Source organism: Platalea leucorodia (assembly GCF_965183815.1).
Source record: "Platalea leucorodia genome assembly, chromosome: 6".
Lineage (NCBI taxonomy): Eukaryota > Metazoa > Chordata > Aves > Pelecaniformes > Threskiornithidae > Platalea > Platalea leucorodia.
The window spans coordinates 53,074,665-53,093,028 of NC_138828.1; the positions used below are offsets into that span (position 1 = coordinate 53,074,665).

At 41.3% G+C, this 18,364-nt stretch overlaps 1 protein-coding gene across 6 annotated transcripts in view; it reads left to right on the plus strand.

The window, feature by feature from the left end:
* The window catches only part of ASAH1 (N-acylsphingosine amidohydrolase 1), a 27,421-nt gene extending 9,929 nt beyond the window's left edge, over nucleotides 1–17,492 (plus strand). For 4 of the 6 annotated variants that reach the window (XM_082316464.1, XM_082316465.1, XM_082316466.1 and 1 more), the window contains 13 exons: nucleotides 851–897; nucleotides 1,088–1,178; nucleotides 2,427–2,513; nucleotides 3,504–3,582; nucleotides 4,484–4,558; nucleotides 5,387–5,432; nucleotides 6,863–7,007; nucleotides 8,170–8,224; nucleotides 8,431–8,512; nucleotides 9,129–9,260; nucleotides 9,470–9,593; nucleotides 10,142–10,198; nucleotides 10,915–12,670. In XM_082316464.1, coding sequence (XP_082172590.1) covers nucleotides 1,158–1,178; nucleotides 2,427–2,513; nucleotides 3,504–3,582; nucleotides 4,484–4,558; nucleotides 5,387–5,432; nucleotides 6,863–7,007; nucleotides 8,170–8,224; nucleotides 8,431–8,512; nucleotides 9,129–9,260; nucleotides 9,470–9,593; nucleotides 10,142–10,198; nucleotides 10,915–11,004 — 993 coding nt within the window. In that variant the 5' untranslated portion in view covers nucleotides 851–897; nucleotides 1,088–1,157 and the 3' untranslated portion in view covers nucleotides 11,005–12,670. Of the gene's footprint in view, nucleotides 1–850; nucleotides 898–1,087; nucleotides 1,179–2,426; nucleotides 2,514–3,503; nucleotides 3,583–4,483; nucleotides 4,559–5,386; nucleotides 5,433–6,862; nucleotides 7,008–8,169; nucleotides 8,225–8,430; nucleotides 8,513–9,128; nucleotides 9,261–9,469; nucleotides 9,594–10,141; nucleotides 10,199–10,914; nucleotides 12,671–12,704; nucleotides 15,446–17,375 lie in introns of those variants that run through there. The other 2 variants (XR_014228678.1, XR_014228679.1) reach the window with 2 other exon arrangements.
* The last annotated feature ends 872 nt before the right edge of the window (nucleotides 17,493–18,364 follow it).

Below are 18,364 nucleotides of genomic sequence, written 5' to 3' on the forward strand. Positions count from 1 at the left end.
GGCAGCTCGGGGACCAAACCTGGTCTGCTCTCAGCTGGCTTGAAGCGCAAGTGCGGCTAGTAGGCATTTGCCTGTATTTCACTGGGTAAAACGTTCAGTTATAACTGTGGCATGTATATGCATATGTTTATGTATGTATATGCATGCTTTATGTAATTGATGGGAAAACACCCTTGCATTCGCTTTGAGTACGCCTAAATGTAGTTCTCAAACTTTAATTTGTAACTAGCCATGCTTACGGGAATGAAGGTGACTAGTTTTTAGTTATATTCCTGAAATGCGCCTCTCATTTAGCAGCAGTTCAGTAGCACCTCTCCACACTAAATAAAAAGTCATGCTGTGTAGCTCATTCCTCCGGCTGAGTAGTTTGCCCAGAGTTCAGTGTGCTTTCTCTGCCCCAGCTCCACAATGAAGCTTAACACTAAGCGTAATTATGAATGACGCTATAAAATGAGATTATGAATTGAACAAATGGAGCAAACTGGTCCATACTGAGATTTAAGGTTTCTGAACTTATCTAAAGAATACGCTTTTGAAGTGCCCTTCACTGAATCACACTGAGTAAAAATCAGTTTGTATATTTATTATAAACTTGTCCTTGCCTTGGGCTACATTAGGCAAGTTGTCTGAAGGTCCGTCAGACAGCACAGGGAAGTTGCTGTTTGTCCCCTACCTCTTGTATACTCCTCTGCACCCTTTCCAAAGTCCCAAGGCTTTCTCCGTTATTATCAAATCATCATTAATTGAATTAGCTTATTGATCCTAAAGGTTTAATTCAAAACTAAGTCTGCTAGAATAATAAAACGTTTTAACAAAGAAGGTAAACAGTAATGTTTCGCTGTCTTTACAGTATGGAGAAGAGTGCAGGAGTAAAACATACCCTCCCTCAGGACCAACGTAAGTAATCTGATTGAACGTGTCTAACAAATTATGGAAGAGTAGTGATTTGCAAGTCTGAACAGGTTTTTTTGGTAACTCGTTCCTGTTGCAGATCTAGAAAATGCTAGTTACAGGTGGGAAGCACCTGTTTTGTCAAATGTTTTTTCAAAGCCTTCTTTAAATTTGAACTCTGGTACTTATCTTTCAGGTTCAAAGGGAATGTACCCACATATGTCATAAATCTTGATTTACCTCCCAGCCAAAGATGGGATAACTTGATGCACGACAAAAAGACAGAGGTATGAAATGCAGAGCTTGCTTTGAAGCTTAGCAGGTAAAAAACTAGCACATGGCCTTTTACTTTTAAAAAAGGTTTGGATAGGAATACCTGTGCTAAAATTCTCTGAAAGGGATAATATTTCTAGTTGACTTTTTAACTATGATTCTAGACTAAAATAATTGCTTGAGTAAAACTTCTTTCTGTTCAACACTTGAGCCAGCAGCATCACGTATAGGGGCACCGATGTTTGGGATGTAGAGGAACAAAAAACAGTGAGGCATAAAGAAGGCTTTCATTTATCAAAGCTCTTTAGTCATGAAGTAATACAGAATGAAGGGGGAGTACACCAAAGGGACAGCCTCAGTAAACTGAAGTGAAACTGAGGCAGCATCCCTTATCCTCTGCACGTCCCCGCTTCTCTAAAAACACTGCATGAGATGATGAAAAGGCGAGGGGGAAATTAAAAAACTTCCTGCCCTTTTCAGGGATGCTGGTTGCAGTACTGGTCTTTACACGGCAGGAATAATTTAAAAAAATACTTGAGCCTGTTTCAAACTACTTAGAACAGCTGTTCCTCTGAAGGTTGCTGAAAATTCAATTCAGTAATGCTTAATTTCTCAAAAAAGGCCAGGGATTTTTGCTGTATCCCTGCTGAGTTTGACCTTTCAACTGTGAAAGCCAAACAAATTCTACTTACACCATAAGATTTATTTTAAAAGTCTCATTTAAGCCAGTGGGCTTTGGAAGCTTCAGGTTGCACCTTAAATTCTCGAAGGTTTTGTCTCTCTTGTACTTTGGAGTTAGATCACATAGAGTAGAACTCTATTTGTGGCCATTCCCGTGCTGCAAATGAAAAGCATGTACTTTTATATGAAATTTATTGAGTCTTTTTGGCTTCAAGAACATCAGTGCTTAAGCAAAGGGCTTTTAATTAACATTTTTAAAGACAGAAGAGTGCAGAGTATTAAAATGTGATCAAAGGAGCAGAAGATGAGGATGGCTTTTTCCTGTAATTCGTTTTCTCTGGTAGAGGGACAGGTCTAATGAGCTAATCTAGAAAGTTATTTGAATAAAGCTTGAAGAATGACCCTTTAATGGGGAGCTGGAGATGCTTTTCTCACCAGAACACCACATTTAGCACTTTCTTTAAATATGGGTTTTTTCAACAAAATAGTTTTTTGAAAAGTATGTCAAGGAGTTCTGTTAGTATTCTAGCAATTCTTATGCTCAAGATCTTCTATTCAATAAAAGCCCTTCTTCTTCTTAGCTGAAGACTGTGGTCCAGAATATTAAAGATATAGCAAATACCTTCTTCCCCAGCGGCAAAGTTGTGGACATAGTGGATAATAAAATAGTAAGTATTTTCAGCTTAATTATTTTATTACTGTACTCTCTGACTATGAGAATTAGAATGCTACTAAATTTGGCAGTTAAGAACTTTACAAGTGATAATTCTTCCAGAACAAAAGTGCTGTTTTGAAGAGTTATTCTGAAATTTTGCCTTCTTGGTGAAATGTTGCCTTCTTGCCTACTCTGAATTACTCTGAAACCATCAGACCTAAAATGCATGTGTCTCTTCCACCTCTAATTTTTTCCAAGATCTTTTCAAGTTTGGATTAGTCATGCTAGATGTCTACGCTACTGAGTTAGTCACTGTAGCAAAACACTTTGCTGAAATTCTCTTTGCCGTGTTCAACTCCTTTTAAACAGTAGAATAAAATCAGGTTTTGAAAACTGTAATAAATGTCTGATTACAGGGGCAACTTTGACCAGGCCTCATCTTAAAAAATAATTTGGTTCTGATTAAAATAGGCTTTGGCATAGAATCAGGACAGGGGAAAACAGTGTAGCGCTACAGATAGCATAAGCTCAGGTCTGTCCCCCATCTTTATTTACAGCAGCCTTAGGTCACGCTGGCCACACTTCATTTGTATCCCTACGTGCCTGCGCGGTGTTGACGTGAAGGCAGCGTATAGAGGTAGTCGTACCTATGTGTGAAAGTTAGGGGTTCCCTTAAACACGACGTCAAGCTCAGTTCCAGTTGAGCTCAACATACAAGAGTCCTACTTCACTCTGTTCTGTCTATTGCTGCTAACGATAATTAACATACTGTGATAATCTCCATTGCTGACATGTTTTTTGAGAAGTCATAGTTTTTACTTTCCCTAAGTATGTACTTGTCTTCCAAGTACTCTACAAACATCCTCAAGTTCTACAGGCTGCAGAGGAATTAAATACTCAATTGAATAGTTGTGAGAAGGATGTACCTATTGGGGAGAGGTTTGTTTTAAGTTACAAAACAGTGTTAATTTACGCAAACAACGTACAAAACTTTTCCTTTCAGGCTCGTTTGACTGCCACGCTTCCTTATCCTTTCAATGAAGAACTCCAAGGGATTGCAAATTCATCTGGGATTCCTTTGGGTAATGGTTTCCAACACTTTATTAACATAGTGGAAAACTAGGAATCCGGACTCGTTCAAAATTAGTCTGTGTACCAATCTGCAGTAGAGTTGTAGTCATCTGTGACTTTAACAAATAACTTATTAATTAAGTAGATAAAGCAATAAATTGCATCTCACACTAAATGAAAACAGTATTTTAGAGGAGAATGGCAATAAATCACATAAGCCTTTCATTAGGCTAGGACTTCTCTGTAGAGCTGTAGCTTCTTGCTCCTGAGTTTTGGGAACTGGAGCGAGTCTCAGCTGCCGTGCACCAAAATTTGGAGGAATCCTTGATTCTCATTGGTTTCCCATTCAGCTGGGTGTCTGCTGTTGACATACCAAGAAGGCAAGGCTCAGGTTCATGCTGTGCTTGCTTTCCCTTGTGATCCTTGCCACATCCTCCTGCCTTCCTTCTGCACCACCTGCAAAAGAATGCAATTCCAGGTGAGAAGCAGACACTGAATTCTTCCAGAATTGAGACAGAGAAGATCCATAGACCTGCTTCCACTGCTTCCCCTGCTTCCCTCCTACAGGAGCAGTACACCTGGTGCTAGTCAGCAGCTCTTATATGGGAACGGCGGTACATATAGCAGCTTGCTTCTTTAGAGTGAATTTTACAGCTTGTTTTGAAGTTTCCAGAGGAGAAAGTAGCAATGACTGTCAGCTTTCTGTATGGTAAGGCAAGGGATTCTGATCCTTCTACTTGCCTTTCAGGAAGCTCTTGATTTTGCTGAACAAAGATCAAATGAGATTTGAACAGAAAGTCTTAAGAGAAATATTACAGAATGCTGAACTTTGCAGTATGCTTTTTTCTAACCATTTTTTTCTGTTCATGGCAAAAGTTTCAAACTACTGAAGTTTGTTTCTCTTTGTTCTAGGGGAAATTGTTATTTTTAACATCTTTTATGAAATTTTTACTGTATGTACATCAATAGTGGCGGAAGATAAAACAGGTAATGCAACCCAGAATAATGTTAACAGCTTTCTGCTATGTAGGAGAGGGTCCACCTCAATTGTACAAACATAGTCCTTCTCAGTTGCAGGCAAGAAGGTCTAGTAAAAGAGACTAAAAGCAATGATAGTAAAAAGGTATTCCTTGAGAAGGGAATTAGAGGTCACAGGAGTCTTAGGTTAAAAAAAAAGGAAAAAAATACTTTCAAAGATGGTTTGTTTTGGTTTTGTTGGTTTGGTTTTTTTGGTGGGTTTGTTTTGTTGCTTCTTTTTTTTATCGGGTGGCATTTGTTTTTCTAGGGGAAGGAAACACCAGCCAGACACCTGATACTTTCTCAGTGCCATGAAGGATTCTAGTGCAATGTTTTGCATCTAGTTTCTAGCTATCGCATACGTATGGTGCTAGAGAAAATGGATAGTCTGTTTTAAGAAGAGAAACTCTCTCATTCTCTTACTCAGTTCTGCAGCCCTTGTCTGCAGCTGTTCCAGCTTAGGAAATTTCTGAGGGATTCTCGGACGGCTTACAAAGAAGTCTCACTTCTAGGGGAAGCTCAAGGTATTACCATTGCATTAAGATACAGTGGAAAGCATCTGAGGCTCAGATGGACAGTTTACAAGATTACTTGATATCAATTATGGCAAAACACTTCTCTAATCCAAAAAACCCACCATTTTTCTGTGGTTATGAAAAGGGTAACTAGACAATGGTATTTTCCCTGCTTACTTTCCCAGGTATTTTTCCTGCTTAATCATTTCCTCGTTTTCTAAGCTGAAATTTAGGTCTCTTTCTTTAGAAAATTGTATTTATTTCTTTATTTATTGTTATATAGGGAAGCTGTACCATGCCAGAAACTTGGATTTTGGACTCTTTCTTGGGTAAGTACCTAAATTTGTGCCTTTTGGTTTTGTTTCTTTTAAACCCAAAGAAAAAACTAGCTGAACTTGAAATTTCTACATGCATTCTTTGAGTCTGAATAATGAGTTGGATGTTGTTAAGACTGTGACAAGTAACTCTGCATTTCATGTTGTGAAAAAAGGCTGAAACAAACAAAAGAATTGTTCTGCTGATCTTATGTCAAACTACTCCGAGCTTGTCAGGAATGACTTTGTAAAACAGTTGTGTTCGGTGTAACTTAGTGTTTGCTCAGCTCCAGTTAAAACTGTCTCAAACCAAAGAGCGGTCCATGTAACCTTATCTCTGAGGCGCAGCATGTCTTGTTCTTTACGTGATGGGACAGAAGCATCAGGTTTAGTGTATGCAGTGAAATGTGAATTGGATTGGGGCTGGGTTTTGTGGTTGTTTTCTTTTCCAAATTATCCCCCTAGTTACTGTACTGTGCTCTACCGGCACTTCCCATCATTCATCATTTCTACGCGGAAGGCAGAGATTTGTGTTCCACTGATCTAACGTTATCATTCGTTTGGATACAAAGTCTGTAGTTTGTTGCCCAGCACTGGATTCCTTTTTAGTTCTCATTCATACCTCGTGATCAGGTGGTTCAGCGTTTGCTTTTCTTATCCCAGTATATTTTGTAACATCCCTCATCCAGATGACTCTCAATGCCCAGATGGAATTTATATGTCTGTCTTCATTAAAATTCTTACCTGCCTATCAAAAACTCAAATATTGTCAGCTGTGACTCTACCTGTCCCTTGGTTTGGCTTGTGTTGAACTTCTCCCACTTGTCAGAAATACTGGGAACACGCTTCCTGAAAATTAAGGTAACTTTCAATGCTGTTCCCAGAACCTGGATTCTTTCCAGAGAATTTAATGGTTTGCTACATGTTCTTTAGCACCCTCTTGCCTACAAACTGTTCTGGCTTATCTTACAAACTAGAATTGGGACTTCCCTTCGTGTAGAGCAAATGCAGTAGTATGTGGTTGGTTTTCTGCCTTTGCAAAGTAAGAGCGGGCTCATTCTGCTGCAGAACAAGGTACACGTGCTTTCAGGACACAGTAGGTTTGGTGTCACAGGCAGTACCCGTAGCTGCCTCCCTTTGCCAGCAGGAGTAGAACAACGTTACGTGTGTCCAAACCAAACCAGCTGTAATGGTGGTGCTGGTGAATACCGAGTAGTGTATATGCTCTTGGTTCAAACAAAACTTGGTTCTTCTCACCGACTGCCGATGTGTTTAGACTTCCTAGCTGGCCCTTGCTGGTGCTGCTCGGGAACTACTGAGCAGTGCTGTTGGCTGACGTAAGATCAGAGGACAGGCATCACACACAGGAAATCTGCAGGCTGTGAAGGGAAGTTTTAAAAGCTACTGAGGGAGGGAAGTTTCAAATGCTGTACCGTCTTCTGCAGGTGGGATGTTAAAAATAATTCCTGGACTTTAACTCGGGAACTGAAGCCTCTAGTGGTAAACTTGGACTTCCAGAGAAACAACAAAACAGTATTCAAGTCTACAAATTTTGCAGGATACATAGGCATGGTGTCTGGAGTCAAACCAGTAAGTATGGGGAGGGGGGCTTGTCAATTTGTTAATAATGCTTCAGACTTTCCTTTAAGATGTAAATTTTCCTGCTTTTATCCTCTGCCTTGGGATGTATTTTAATAAATGATCTCTTAATTGTTCTGGTACCCAGTATAGCTATTTGAAGAAAGGTAAAAGAAAACAATGCCGCACTCTTCCTTGTCAAAGGAGATTGCCTAAATGAAATGTTTATGTTTGGACAATTCTTAAAAACAACGTTGAATTCTGAGTACGAACAGGAGTGAATACAAAGGGCTCAAGTGGTTGGAGTTTCTCACTAGCCCATAGATACTGCTGTGATCCCAGAGGTGAAACAGCATACTTGTGCTATTTTAATTCTTTCTCCAACCTTTTTTTTTTTTTTAATAGGCACCTGAAATCTGGGTTTTAGCTACATCTTAAAAAACAGCAGTACAGAATTACACCGGGGTCTCCAGCTTACCACAACTCCTCCTTTTCTACATGCTCTGCCTTCATCCTCCGTTCTAGGTGGCCCTGTTCATAGTAGAGCATTTTGGGCATAAATCCCTGCATTGTATCCATTTATTTTTGTCTTCTGGTCAAATAAATTGGGAAGGATCCATTCTGAAAGTGATCCAGTGTAGCTGAATTCCACTTTCCTCTGAAAGAAATACTAGTGGGAGAAGACTGGGATTTGAGTTCGAATTCCATGTTGCAAGTAGTGCGGATTGAATTGTGTGCAGCTGCATGCCCATGTGAACAGCAATCAGGGTGTACTTAGCCCTGGGACTTAAAAATCTGCCTTGAAACTAGAATAGTACTCGGAGGCCTGAGAAGAAGGTTACGTACAGCAGGGGAAGGAAAACCGGTAATTCAGTGATGCAAGGACCAAGAGAAAAATGGTCAAAGGCTTGACTTGGTTAACATAAAAGCATGGTTTGCTGGATTGCTATGCCAGGTCAGAAAACTATGAATTATCATTTCTACGTACTCAAGCAGTGATAAATTAGGTTCTTCTCTGCGTGGGCTTGATCTTGCAGATTGAGTAATACTCAAAGGGGAAGAGGCTAACGAACAAGAAGGGCAATTGGCCTGTAAATTGCAATGCTGCCTCTTGGTTTTACTGGTATTAACGGGCTGGCGATGGACGAAGGGTGACTTGTTTAATGCTTTTCAGGACTTGTTCACTCTGACAATGAATGAGCGTTTCAGTCTTGATGGTGGCTATGTTGGTGAGTAATGCTCCTTTCTTTCATTGTTCCTGTACAAGTTTTCCAGACCTTGGGCATACCGGTTACCTTAATAAACAGGCACACAAATGGTGAAAAGATTCCAGATGAGTAAGATAAAACACAGTTCATTTTGAAGGCTGTGAAAGTTAGAATAGCATGAGTGAACCTTCTGAAAACAAATTATTGTAACCAGTGATATTTTGCAGGAATCTTCGAATGGTTTCTTGGTAGAAGAGATGGTATGTGGATGGGCTTTCTTACAAGAACAGTATTAGAGAATGCTACAAGGTATATCCCCCCCCAAAAATATTCTACTGCTTTAATATCTGCTTTGCTTTCAACTGGCATGAATACTGTAGATGTATGCTTAGTATCTAATGATACGGATACCTTCCTAGAAGCCTTAACATTAAATGGTTGGGTTTGCTGGTACTCTGGGGGGCGAGGGGAGGCATCACGCATGATCCCTTAAAACTCCTCAAATTGTTCTCTCAGATTTCTTTTTTTTTTCTAATGAACCTATTGGTATCTGAATGCGTAACAGCATTCTGCATCAAAACACATCCAACAGGTAGTAGTATATTATGGGAAGTAAACAGAAACAAAGCTCTCGTGCAGTAAATGAATTAGGTGGAATATGACACAGCATGTCATCATTTTATTCCTGTTTTAAATGTAGAAAAAGTGCAAAGCGCACCTCTCACCAACCATACTTTAAGTACAAAGTGAGTGGAGGAGCTGTGCTTAAACGTGTTCCTTCGTTGTGATACAGTCTTCTCATACGTGCATGAAAGGGGAGGAAAGGTGTAACCACCCAAACCTTTCCTGGGTCTGGGAAACTCATTCTTCAGTACTTGAACCGCTTACAGCGTTTAATAGTCCAACATGGCTTTGTTATCTGCAGTTACCAGGATGCAAAAGACAGACTGGCAAAAACAAGACTGCTGGCTCCAGCTTACTTTATACTGGGTGGAAAAAATTCTGGAGAAGGGTGTGTGATAACTCGTTCCAGGACAGCTGCTCTGGATATCTGGGAGTAAGTATGCTTGACCTGACACCTGACTCCGCTTTCCAGAAGAGGACAGGTTCCACCAATAATTGTGTCCTATGTTTCTGGTGACTTCGTTGCGCAAGAACTCACTTCTTTAGCATCACTGAAAAATACCACAGCAAGCCAAAAAAAAATCTGGCTGTATGTAGTACTTACTTAGAGAAGCAAAACACAAACATATACCTCTTTTCCAGCCTTGATATCAAGAAAGGCACATGGTACGTGTTAGAAACAAACTACGATCGCTGGAAGCCTCCGCTGATCTTGGATAATCGTAGAACACCTGCAATGAAATGCCTGAACCAGACAACGCAAGAGGTAAACGTCCTCCGAATACCTCACCTTGCTCTTTCGAAACTCCCACGTTACCGTACTGATCTGACACAGCCAGGACCATTCAGGGCATTTGCAAGCACAGCTGTAATGACAGCGGTGGCAAACGGTTTTGTGACAATTCATCTGTGCTGCTGGGTAATAAAGTAGCAGGTGGCTCTTTACACGAATGCTTTTTAGTTTTAGGCTTTCTCTTCCTCTAGGTGGGTTTCCTGCAAGCATTTTCTGCGGCTGCATATGCAGGGGGATAAACCTGGAGATGCTTTGAGAGAGATTTTCATTGTTTCCTGAGCTGTTTTATCACCAGTGAAATTCAAACACACACTGTCAGGCAGCAAACACTGACACTCAAGTGTCCCACGCTGTACTGAGATCTGCTCTGCTCAAGTTTTTGCAACCCATGTTCTTCTGATCTCAAGATGTACTCTTAAAGCTTTATCTTATTATCTAATTGAGCAGTAAAAAGTTAGAGCTCTCAGCATTTACACTAACAGGTTGATGTCCAGTAACATCAATGTATTGTTTTCTTGCAGAACATCTCCTTACCAACAATTTATGATGTTCTCTCCACAAAGCCTGTCCTCAATAAGGTAATGCTTCTCTTCTTGCAGAAAGTTTAGAGTGGGGCGGTGGGGGGCAGACCACTAACTACTGTACGTGTGAGGAGGAGGTCACAGTGGTACATTCAGGGGGGTTTTTAGGTGAAAACATGCACATATGAAACAAAACAAATTCCACGTTACTTTGTAAAAGCAAAATGTAATTGCTGGAATAGCTGTTTTCCAAAGGCCCTGCAGCTTTAAAGCTCCAAGTAGCCTGAGCCCTTTCCTCATAGCTGGCTCTGGTTTGAGGCAGCATTTGCACGACAGGCATCTTAAGGACTCTTCTAACCTGAATTAATCTGTGATACGTGCCCTTATAAGTAGCATGAAACAAGCTAATATACCTCATGGTTTACACATACTACAGTCACATTCTTCTTGCAACAGAAGATGTTTTAGTCTGAACTTGAGGTTTCGGTGTTTTTTTAAAAAAAAAAGAAAAAAACAAAAAAAACCCAAAACCCTAAAGCGGTGAGAAGAGTTTTTGCATGAGAAATGTAGTTACTATATTCAGTAGCGGCAGCATTCTTGGCTGAGGACACAAGCTATTCATACTTGCATGTTGTTGACTAAATGAGATAAATGCGCATTTTAGTTGAGCTGTTCAGCTACTATCAGAGACCGTTTTTCACTGATTACTGTAATGAGGCTTTCTCTTTTTTTTTTTTTCTTTTTCCTCCTCCTTCCTCGCACCTGCCTGTTAGCTGACTGTGTGCACAACGCTGATGGAGGTGGACAATGGTCATACAGAGACTTACCTGCGGGAATGCCCAGATCCCTGTAGTCCTTGGTAGTCCTGTACCTTTCCTATGTTGGAAGCTGCTTGTCTGAATTGGAGGTCCTCCAAGAAAAAATACTTCTGGAAAAAGATTCCTGAGCCTAACTCCTTTCTTCAGAAATCTAATGGCTGTATAGAAATGTCAATGAGCTTCTAACAGTGGAGGACCCTATCGCACATTGGACTTAATCTTGCTTTCTGATCAGCAGTTCTGCTGACAAGAAATGTATACTAATGTATGTCTGGTTTGATTTCAGCCATTTCTACCAAATGAGTTCAGCAGTTAGCTCTAGATCTCTTCAGTCTTGCCTGTATTCTTGGTTTGGTTTGTTGGTTTGTGGGGTTGTTATTTTGTGTTGTTTGGTTGGGTTTTTTTAGATTAAAATAGTTCTAAAGTACATATGAGTTAAAATGGCACCTACCAAGCATGAAAAAGAATTGGGTATTAGAAGGCCATCTGGGACAGTACAGTTCCGTTATCCTTTCCCAAGCACTTAAGATGACTTGCTAGTGTTCTGGTCCAGTATGAGGATATGTCTAAGATGCCCTCATAAAATAACCTACCAAGCGTCCTATCTAGTCACAGAAACAAGGTCTTAGGGAAATACCAAAAACGAGATCGGAGCCAAAAACTGTGTTTTCACTGCTTTATAGGTCTTTTGCTGAAGCTCTTTCTTGGCCTGTTAACAATTTTTTTTAATACAGATTTTTCTGTTGCCTCAGACAAATAAATATGAATACAATAAATATTCTTAAGAACTACTTTCTTTGACCAAAGTACACATGCACTGATTTCATACCTCCGTGGAAGTCACCATGCATGGTACATATTGCATGGCAGAAAGGACATTCACTTCCAAATAGACTAATTTTAACAGTGTGTGAAAAACTGGTTTCTTTCTTTAATTGGCAGTTAAAGCTATTACCGTCATGGGTAACAGGGGTTGGGTTGTTTGGGGGGATTTTGGTTGATGATTGGTTGGTTTTTGGAAAACAGGGGAGGGAAGCCAAGTCAAGTCAGACTACACCATTGGCTGGAATTTAAATTAAGAAAGGTCCTTTAGACATAGAAGTACAGGCACCCTGATATCCTAGGAAGCAGATCATGCGGAAGGCAGTATTTTTATCTGTCACTGGCTGCATTGCTGGGACTGGTTTCCAGTCAAACGCTTGTGTTTTCTAACACCCAAAGAGAAGACACGGGAGAGTAGGCTTAGGGGCTGGTATATACAGTGGTTCACTTGTAATCTTTCCTTAAGCACCCTAGGAAAGAGGTGCTGTTCATATTCCCATTGAGCCAGGACTTTCAAGTTGCCACTGGTGTAAGGGACGTGTTTGCTGTCTCTTTGGTAGCTACAGAGACGGTATTGCGTAAGGCATTCTAACTAAAACCTGCAAGTTGGCGACATCTGGTCACAGTGGGATTCTGGACAGCCAGGGCACGCAGAACAGTACTAGTGTAGTGCAGAAGTTCAGAACCGAGGATATGACAGTTTTCTGTTGCAAACAGTAAAGGCTACTATGAGATTTTTTTTTTTTTTTTTAATATTTGAAAATTTAAAACTAAGTCTACAGGAGGGGAAACAAGTTATTGCCCGTAAATCTGAGATGCAAAATCAACTTTCATCCACATATGGCTGGCTAAGTTTTATTTAGAGGTCCTTCCTTTTGTAAAAGAAGTATGAAAAGATAACCTTTAATCACCCCTTGTTTCAGTAACTAGGTTACCAGCTTACAGCAAGCTGTAACAGCTCTCCCTCCATCAACACTGGAAGAAGCAGGGACAAAAGGAATGCTATTTGCCAAATAACTGTAGCAGCTGATGAAGAAACCTGGCTTCTGGTTGAAGAAAAGGATATTCTAGGCCTTAGAACAACGCCTGCAGTAGCACAGCAAGAAGCAATTCAAAGGGGTGTAAAGCACTGAGGCATTCAGAGCGCGCAGACATCAGCATCCCACTATTTGAACTGACGTTACAAAAGGGCTAGTCTAGTTGTACATTTGGCGTTTTTTGAACTGAAGTATGCAAGCAGAAGCATGTTAGCATGGTTGTACTACCAGAGTCCATTTTTAATCTCAGTCACGAATAGTGATCCTATGTATACCAAAATCAACATAGCAGCATGATTTAGACTAGGGAAAAATGCGCGTATAGTGTGAAACGCAGCTTCTGGGACATTTGATTAACATAAAACGGTTAAACCAAGTCAAATGTGTTACAGTGCGTACGGTGAAGGGCACATCGCATACTGCTGAGTTTGCACCTTAATCTGGTAGGAGGTTGTTCAGGTTTATTTGGAATTAGTTGCATAACAGCCATAATTGAATTATTTTGTCATTTAAAAATAACTTCTAAGTTTACTTGCTTAATTAGTCCTGTCCCACTTTAGCATATGTAGAGCAAGGCGATGTAGACTATGTACACTCATTAACTAATGAGCTTCGGTATGTCCCTTGTGCAAGACAATCCACATTTCCACACTGGAAATTGCTTTACAATTGCAAAAGCACAGCTAAATCCCATGGATGTCTGTCCACGGCCCGAATGCCTATGCCTGCAATTGACTAAAACAAAGCTCTTTAAAAACAAAAACCCCAACAACTACGTCTTGCTGCCTCTGCCTTAATATAGAAAAAGTGATGAATGTGATTTAATTGCTTATTTATTTAACCTTCGTCAACTCTGAAAGCACTTGTTCTGAAGGTTTGCTCAAGCCTGACGAACAGTTTAATTGTTACAGATAGAGACGTTTATTTTTAACATCAGTTTACTGACTCCCCCCTGCTTCTGCTGCCCTGGGCTTTGCAATGGAAGCTAAGGCCATTTCTCTGAAGAAATGGATACAACTACTTGCAACTTTGGGACTTAATTTAGCTTTTTTTTTTTTTAAAAACAGAAAGACTTACAGACCGAAGATGGGTATGTTTCTTCATATTCACTTGCTGTACATGTAGTTGAGGTACCTCATAAACACCGAGAGGGTGGTCTGATTATTTTTTTTTAGGTTTGTTTTTTCCCCAGGTCAAGTAAGCAGCCATATGTATTTTCTCTTTAAATAAGAGATTTACACAGCTTTCCTAGTTGTGTTGTGAAAAATCATCAAATGGTTGCAAAAATAAATATATGTGTAAGCAACAAGAGAAATGTACTTTTTTATTATTACTGCATAGTCTAGTTCTATGAAGAACAGCTTCAGTAGTTTAGCGTCCAGAAGATTTTTACTGTTAATGTAAATACAAGTTTATTCTGAACTTGATTAAGTAAGGCGTTACAGGAAAGACAAAGCATTTGTTTGGGCGCTGGCATTTAAATGCAAAAAATGTCAGTTTGCCAAGAAAATTTTGCACCTCTCCAACTTAAGAAACCCACGCAGTGAAGCCCCATACCACTTCAGAGGAAGGAGGAATGGCATCTCCCATGTCAAAAAGCAAAATGTTGGCAGCTAGTGAGGGCAGGAGGATCCAGGAAAGGAACTTGATTCTATCAAAATCAAGCAATAGTTTTGGGACACGCATGCAGGCGAGTTTGCGTTAGAGTCAGTTACAAGTTAAGGCTTTGCTTAGAAGCAGAACTCCAAAGCAGCGCTCACAGATGTCCTGGAAGGTATCTGCAAGGAGAGCAGCAAGAGTAAATAGAAGACTTGAGCTGGCGCGAGCAGGCACGATGGGCCACGGACTGATGGGGGGCAGCTGAGAGCTTAAGGCAGGCACCACAGCTAACAACAAAACGCTCCTCCCTCCCAGCACAAACACCCGTCCCGCCTTCGCACGGCCAGCTCTTTGGGCTACCGGTGGAAGCAGAAAGAAATGTGAACAACAAGCTCAAAAGCTTGGATTTCACCTTAGTGGCAACAGCAGGCAGATGACCTGCTTATGCCACGGATCAGCAGACGGACTCTCTTCTGCTTTGAGCGGACCAGAAGTGTTGGTGAGAAAGGCACACCCAAGCTCTCCAAGCAGCAAAACCTCTCATGCTTTGCACCAGAAGAACAAGATGAGCCAGAAAGAATAATGCTCAGTCAAAGCGGTGGCAGAAACCGCAATTTGCCTTGGGAAGAAATCTCCAGATATTTATGCATTTTATAAGCAGCTGCTTTTGACTGTTAAAAGAGTCTGGAAACACGACATACCCATTGGCCAAATACTGTGATCAAGAAGCAAGCAGCCCATGCAGTTGTTCCCTACCAGCTTTTCAGAGCGTCTTAAGTTGTGGTATCAAAGATTTTGAAGGTTTTTTGTAGCTCAGTCTGCTCCCACACTCTGTTATGTAGAAGAGAGGACAATAATTATGAAGGAGTTGTTAGTCTGTTTACATACTGAGAAGCACTTTCTGATCTACAGTGAATCAGCTCCGAATTATATTGTTTATGGGATAACCTCTCTCAGCCTAATTTGTTTTGCAAAGTTTGTTCTCCTAGCTCAAGGGTAATGCATGAGCAGTAGAAGAATCCCAGTAGTGAGGCTGCCTCTGTCAGGTATTTTATACTTAAGGTAACTCCAGTCATAAGTTTTGCTTAAGGTTTTCCACTGTTAGGCTTGTCTTTCTTCTAATCTTGCTAAGTTTTCTCTATGAGGCAGATACCCAATGCAGGAAAAAATTCATTCCTAGACTTTTCCACCCTTATATTTCAATGAAAATCATTCATCTCTGAGAAAGATAAAAAACATATTTTTTTGTCTATAGTAAAAAAAAAAATAGATTACGAGCACTGAGTTGCAGCAAAGTGCTGAAGTGCCATCTTGTTTTTAAAGCAGAGCTTTAATTCAGGTATCTGGAGGTGTTTGTCTCAGGCTACACCCACCATCTGAATTACACCAGTATTTAAACCTTTGAGTAGTTACATATAATTTGCATCAACTTAGTTCCCAAAATGCTACATCTGCATTCCTGCAAGAGGCGTCCATGCACCATCCCCTGAGAGCTGGAAAGAGTTCTGTTAAGATAGCCATGTCCAGCTGCAGAAGGTGCGCCTTCTGCATGAACCAGGTGGGAGAAAGAAGTAGAAGGGACTGGGATGGAGAGGGGGAAACGGGGAAGGGAAAAAAAACCAAAAAAGAGAGGAGCAGGAGCCACAGTGTCAGGAGATGTCAGAGGAAAGAGAAGTAAAACAGAATAGGAAGACAGCTGAGAGTGGCAGGCTGTGAAGACCTAGCAACTGCAGAATCCTCCTCTACTGACCCCGGGACTCCCTGAACTAAGCATTCCTTTGCTGTCACCTGAAACCCCAACCAAAATGTGCCGCCTCACCCGCAGCAGCCTGTGTGGTTAGTAACTGCTGGTACCACATTTCTTTCAAATTATTCTGAGAGACAGTAGATCTAAACTGATCCTCTAAGTAAAAAACACTGAAATTAAAAATACATATTATCCCAAGCAACCATTCTTTACATTTAAAAGCAAGATGAGTAACATTAAAAGTATACTAAAGCTGTGAAGCGTCGAGAAGCCAACAAGCTTAGCAGCCACTCATTCCCCTTCCTTTTCGGATGGGATACAGTCTCTTTGCATGATTCCGAAACTCCTTTTACAGAGATCCCTTGTTTCACTGACTGCACAGGACAGGCTGCGTTCCTGTGATGAATGAGGGTGGCATAATAAAGGAGAACGGCTTCTGCTTTGTTCCAGCTTTCGAGACAGTAAATAAGATAAAGCCTTGCAAGAGACAGGATGGTGTTCCAGACTAGGCGGGTGTTCCAGACCGGTACCTGCTGGGACAACTGAATTCTCTCCCCATCTCTGCCAGGTGCTGCACAGGCAACCCAGCAGGTTGCGTTGTTGGCAAGTTCCCTACCCGCGATAGCAATGCTCGTGTTTTGGAAGTACTAATCACAACTGCAACCAAGATGGAGGGAGCTATCCTGCAATCACATAAAGTACTGTAAAAAGCATCCTATTTTTTTTACATCTCAGTTCAGGTTCTCAAAATTATCTGGCAATTGGTTTCAAATTCTGTACCTCAGAGCTGCATATGTTACACAGGCACGATATCCTCTATCTTTCTAGATACCTGGAAGATTACAACATAAACTAATCCGAAAAGAGGTCTAAAGCCCTCAAACAAAGTTGATTTAGTTTGATACCCCCATGCCTTCAAGGATCATGGAATTAGGTGATACAGGGAGAGCACCATAGGAAAACTGGTAAGAAAACGAATCATCTCAATGCAAGGTTTGGATGATTCACAAACCAAGCAGGGCTCAGGGCGACACACCGAGTACCGAACATTAACACCCCATGTGTTGGCTGCGGCAGAGACTCTGTGAAAGGGCCAGCATGGGGAAAACGAGGAGAGATGTGATTGCGTGATTAAGAGCCCTGCGTGTACAGGGGAGCAGGTCACATACGGGCACTTACTGTGATCCTGGTTTTTTTTTCTTATTTTGCAGTGCTTGAATGTACGAGCTAGACAGCTAGAGATTTTAAACTGAGGGCTGGGTATCAGTCGGTGAGGAGAATATAAGATACAGCAGAACATAGCTTCTACGTGCCTGTCCGGAGAAAGGCAGAACAGCAGATGTTGGGCCTGGAGAGGACAATAAAGGAACTTATAACAGCTCCCATTTGCCCGAGGTGCACATCACAACCTCCCACCAGGCCATCTGCACCGACCTCTGCTCTGCCAACAGGTAAAACATGCTGCATTTGCTCTGTGAGGATCTTGATTATACCTTTGCCCCCCAAAGCAGCAACCCACTAATTTTCTCCTTCAACCTCTAATCAGACTCTATATTTATTTCTCCCACCCGAGACTGCTCAGTGGATTATCTGCCTCCTTTTCATCAAGGAGCCTGCAAGTGCACCGCGTGCCCATAGCATTCGAGATAAATGTCCCAGCCACTGAAATGGGTTTGAAACGAAGCCAGGTGACTTTGCCCATCCCCACCTCAAGCTCCAGCTTTCAATAACGTCCCTGTTACACAACATTGCAACAACATACCGACACACGAATCCTGCTTCCCACGGCCCTCGGTGCCAGGGCTACCCGCAGTCAGAAATACCTGCTCAAACCACACTTACTTCCTTTTTATTTTTTTTTTTTTCTGCTTTCGATTTTCACTCCTGCTCTGAGCGTGCAGGGCAAAGGCAGCACAGCACCAGCCTGTACAGAATTGCCTCCCAGCCACCAAACAGGGGCAGGCACCTGGCTGAGCAGTACCTTTGCTACATGGAGATTTACCTCTGCTACCTGGAGGTTAACTGTCTTTACCAAACCACCCTGGTGTTGTCAGCCACAGCGTGCACAGGTGCTTGTGATTTTCCATTTCTGAAAGCTGTGATACCAGCCAGACCATCACTCTCCTTAGTTTAGAAAGCTGTTTCGTGTTTTCTTGTGATCTGGTTCCACACCTCCACACGCAGGCTGAGGACTGTCACG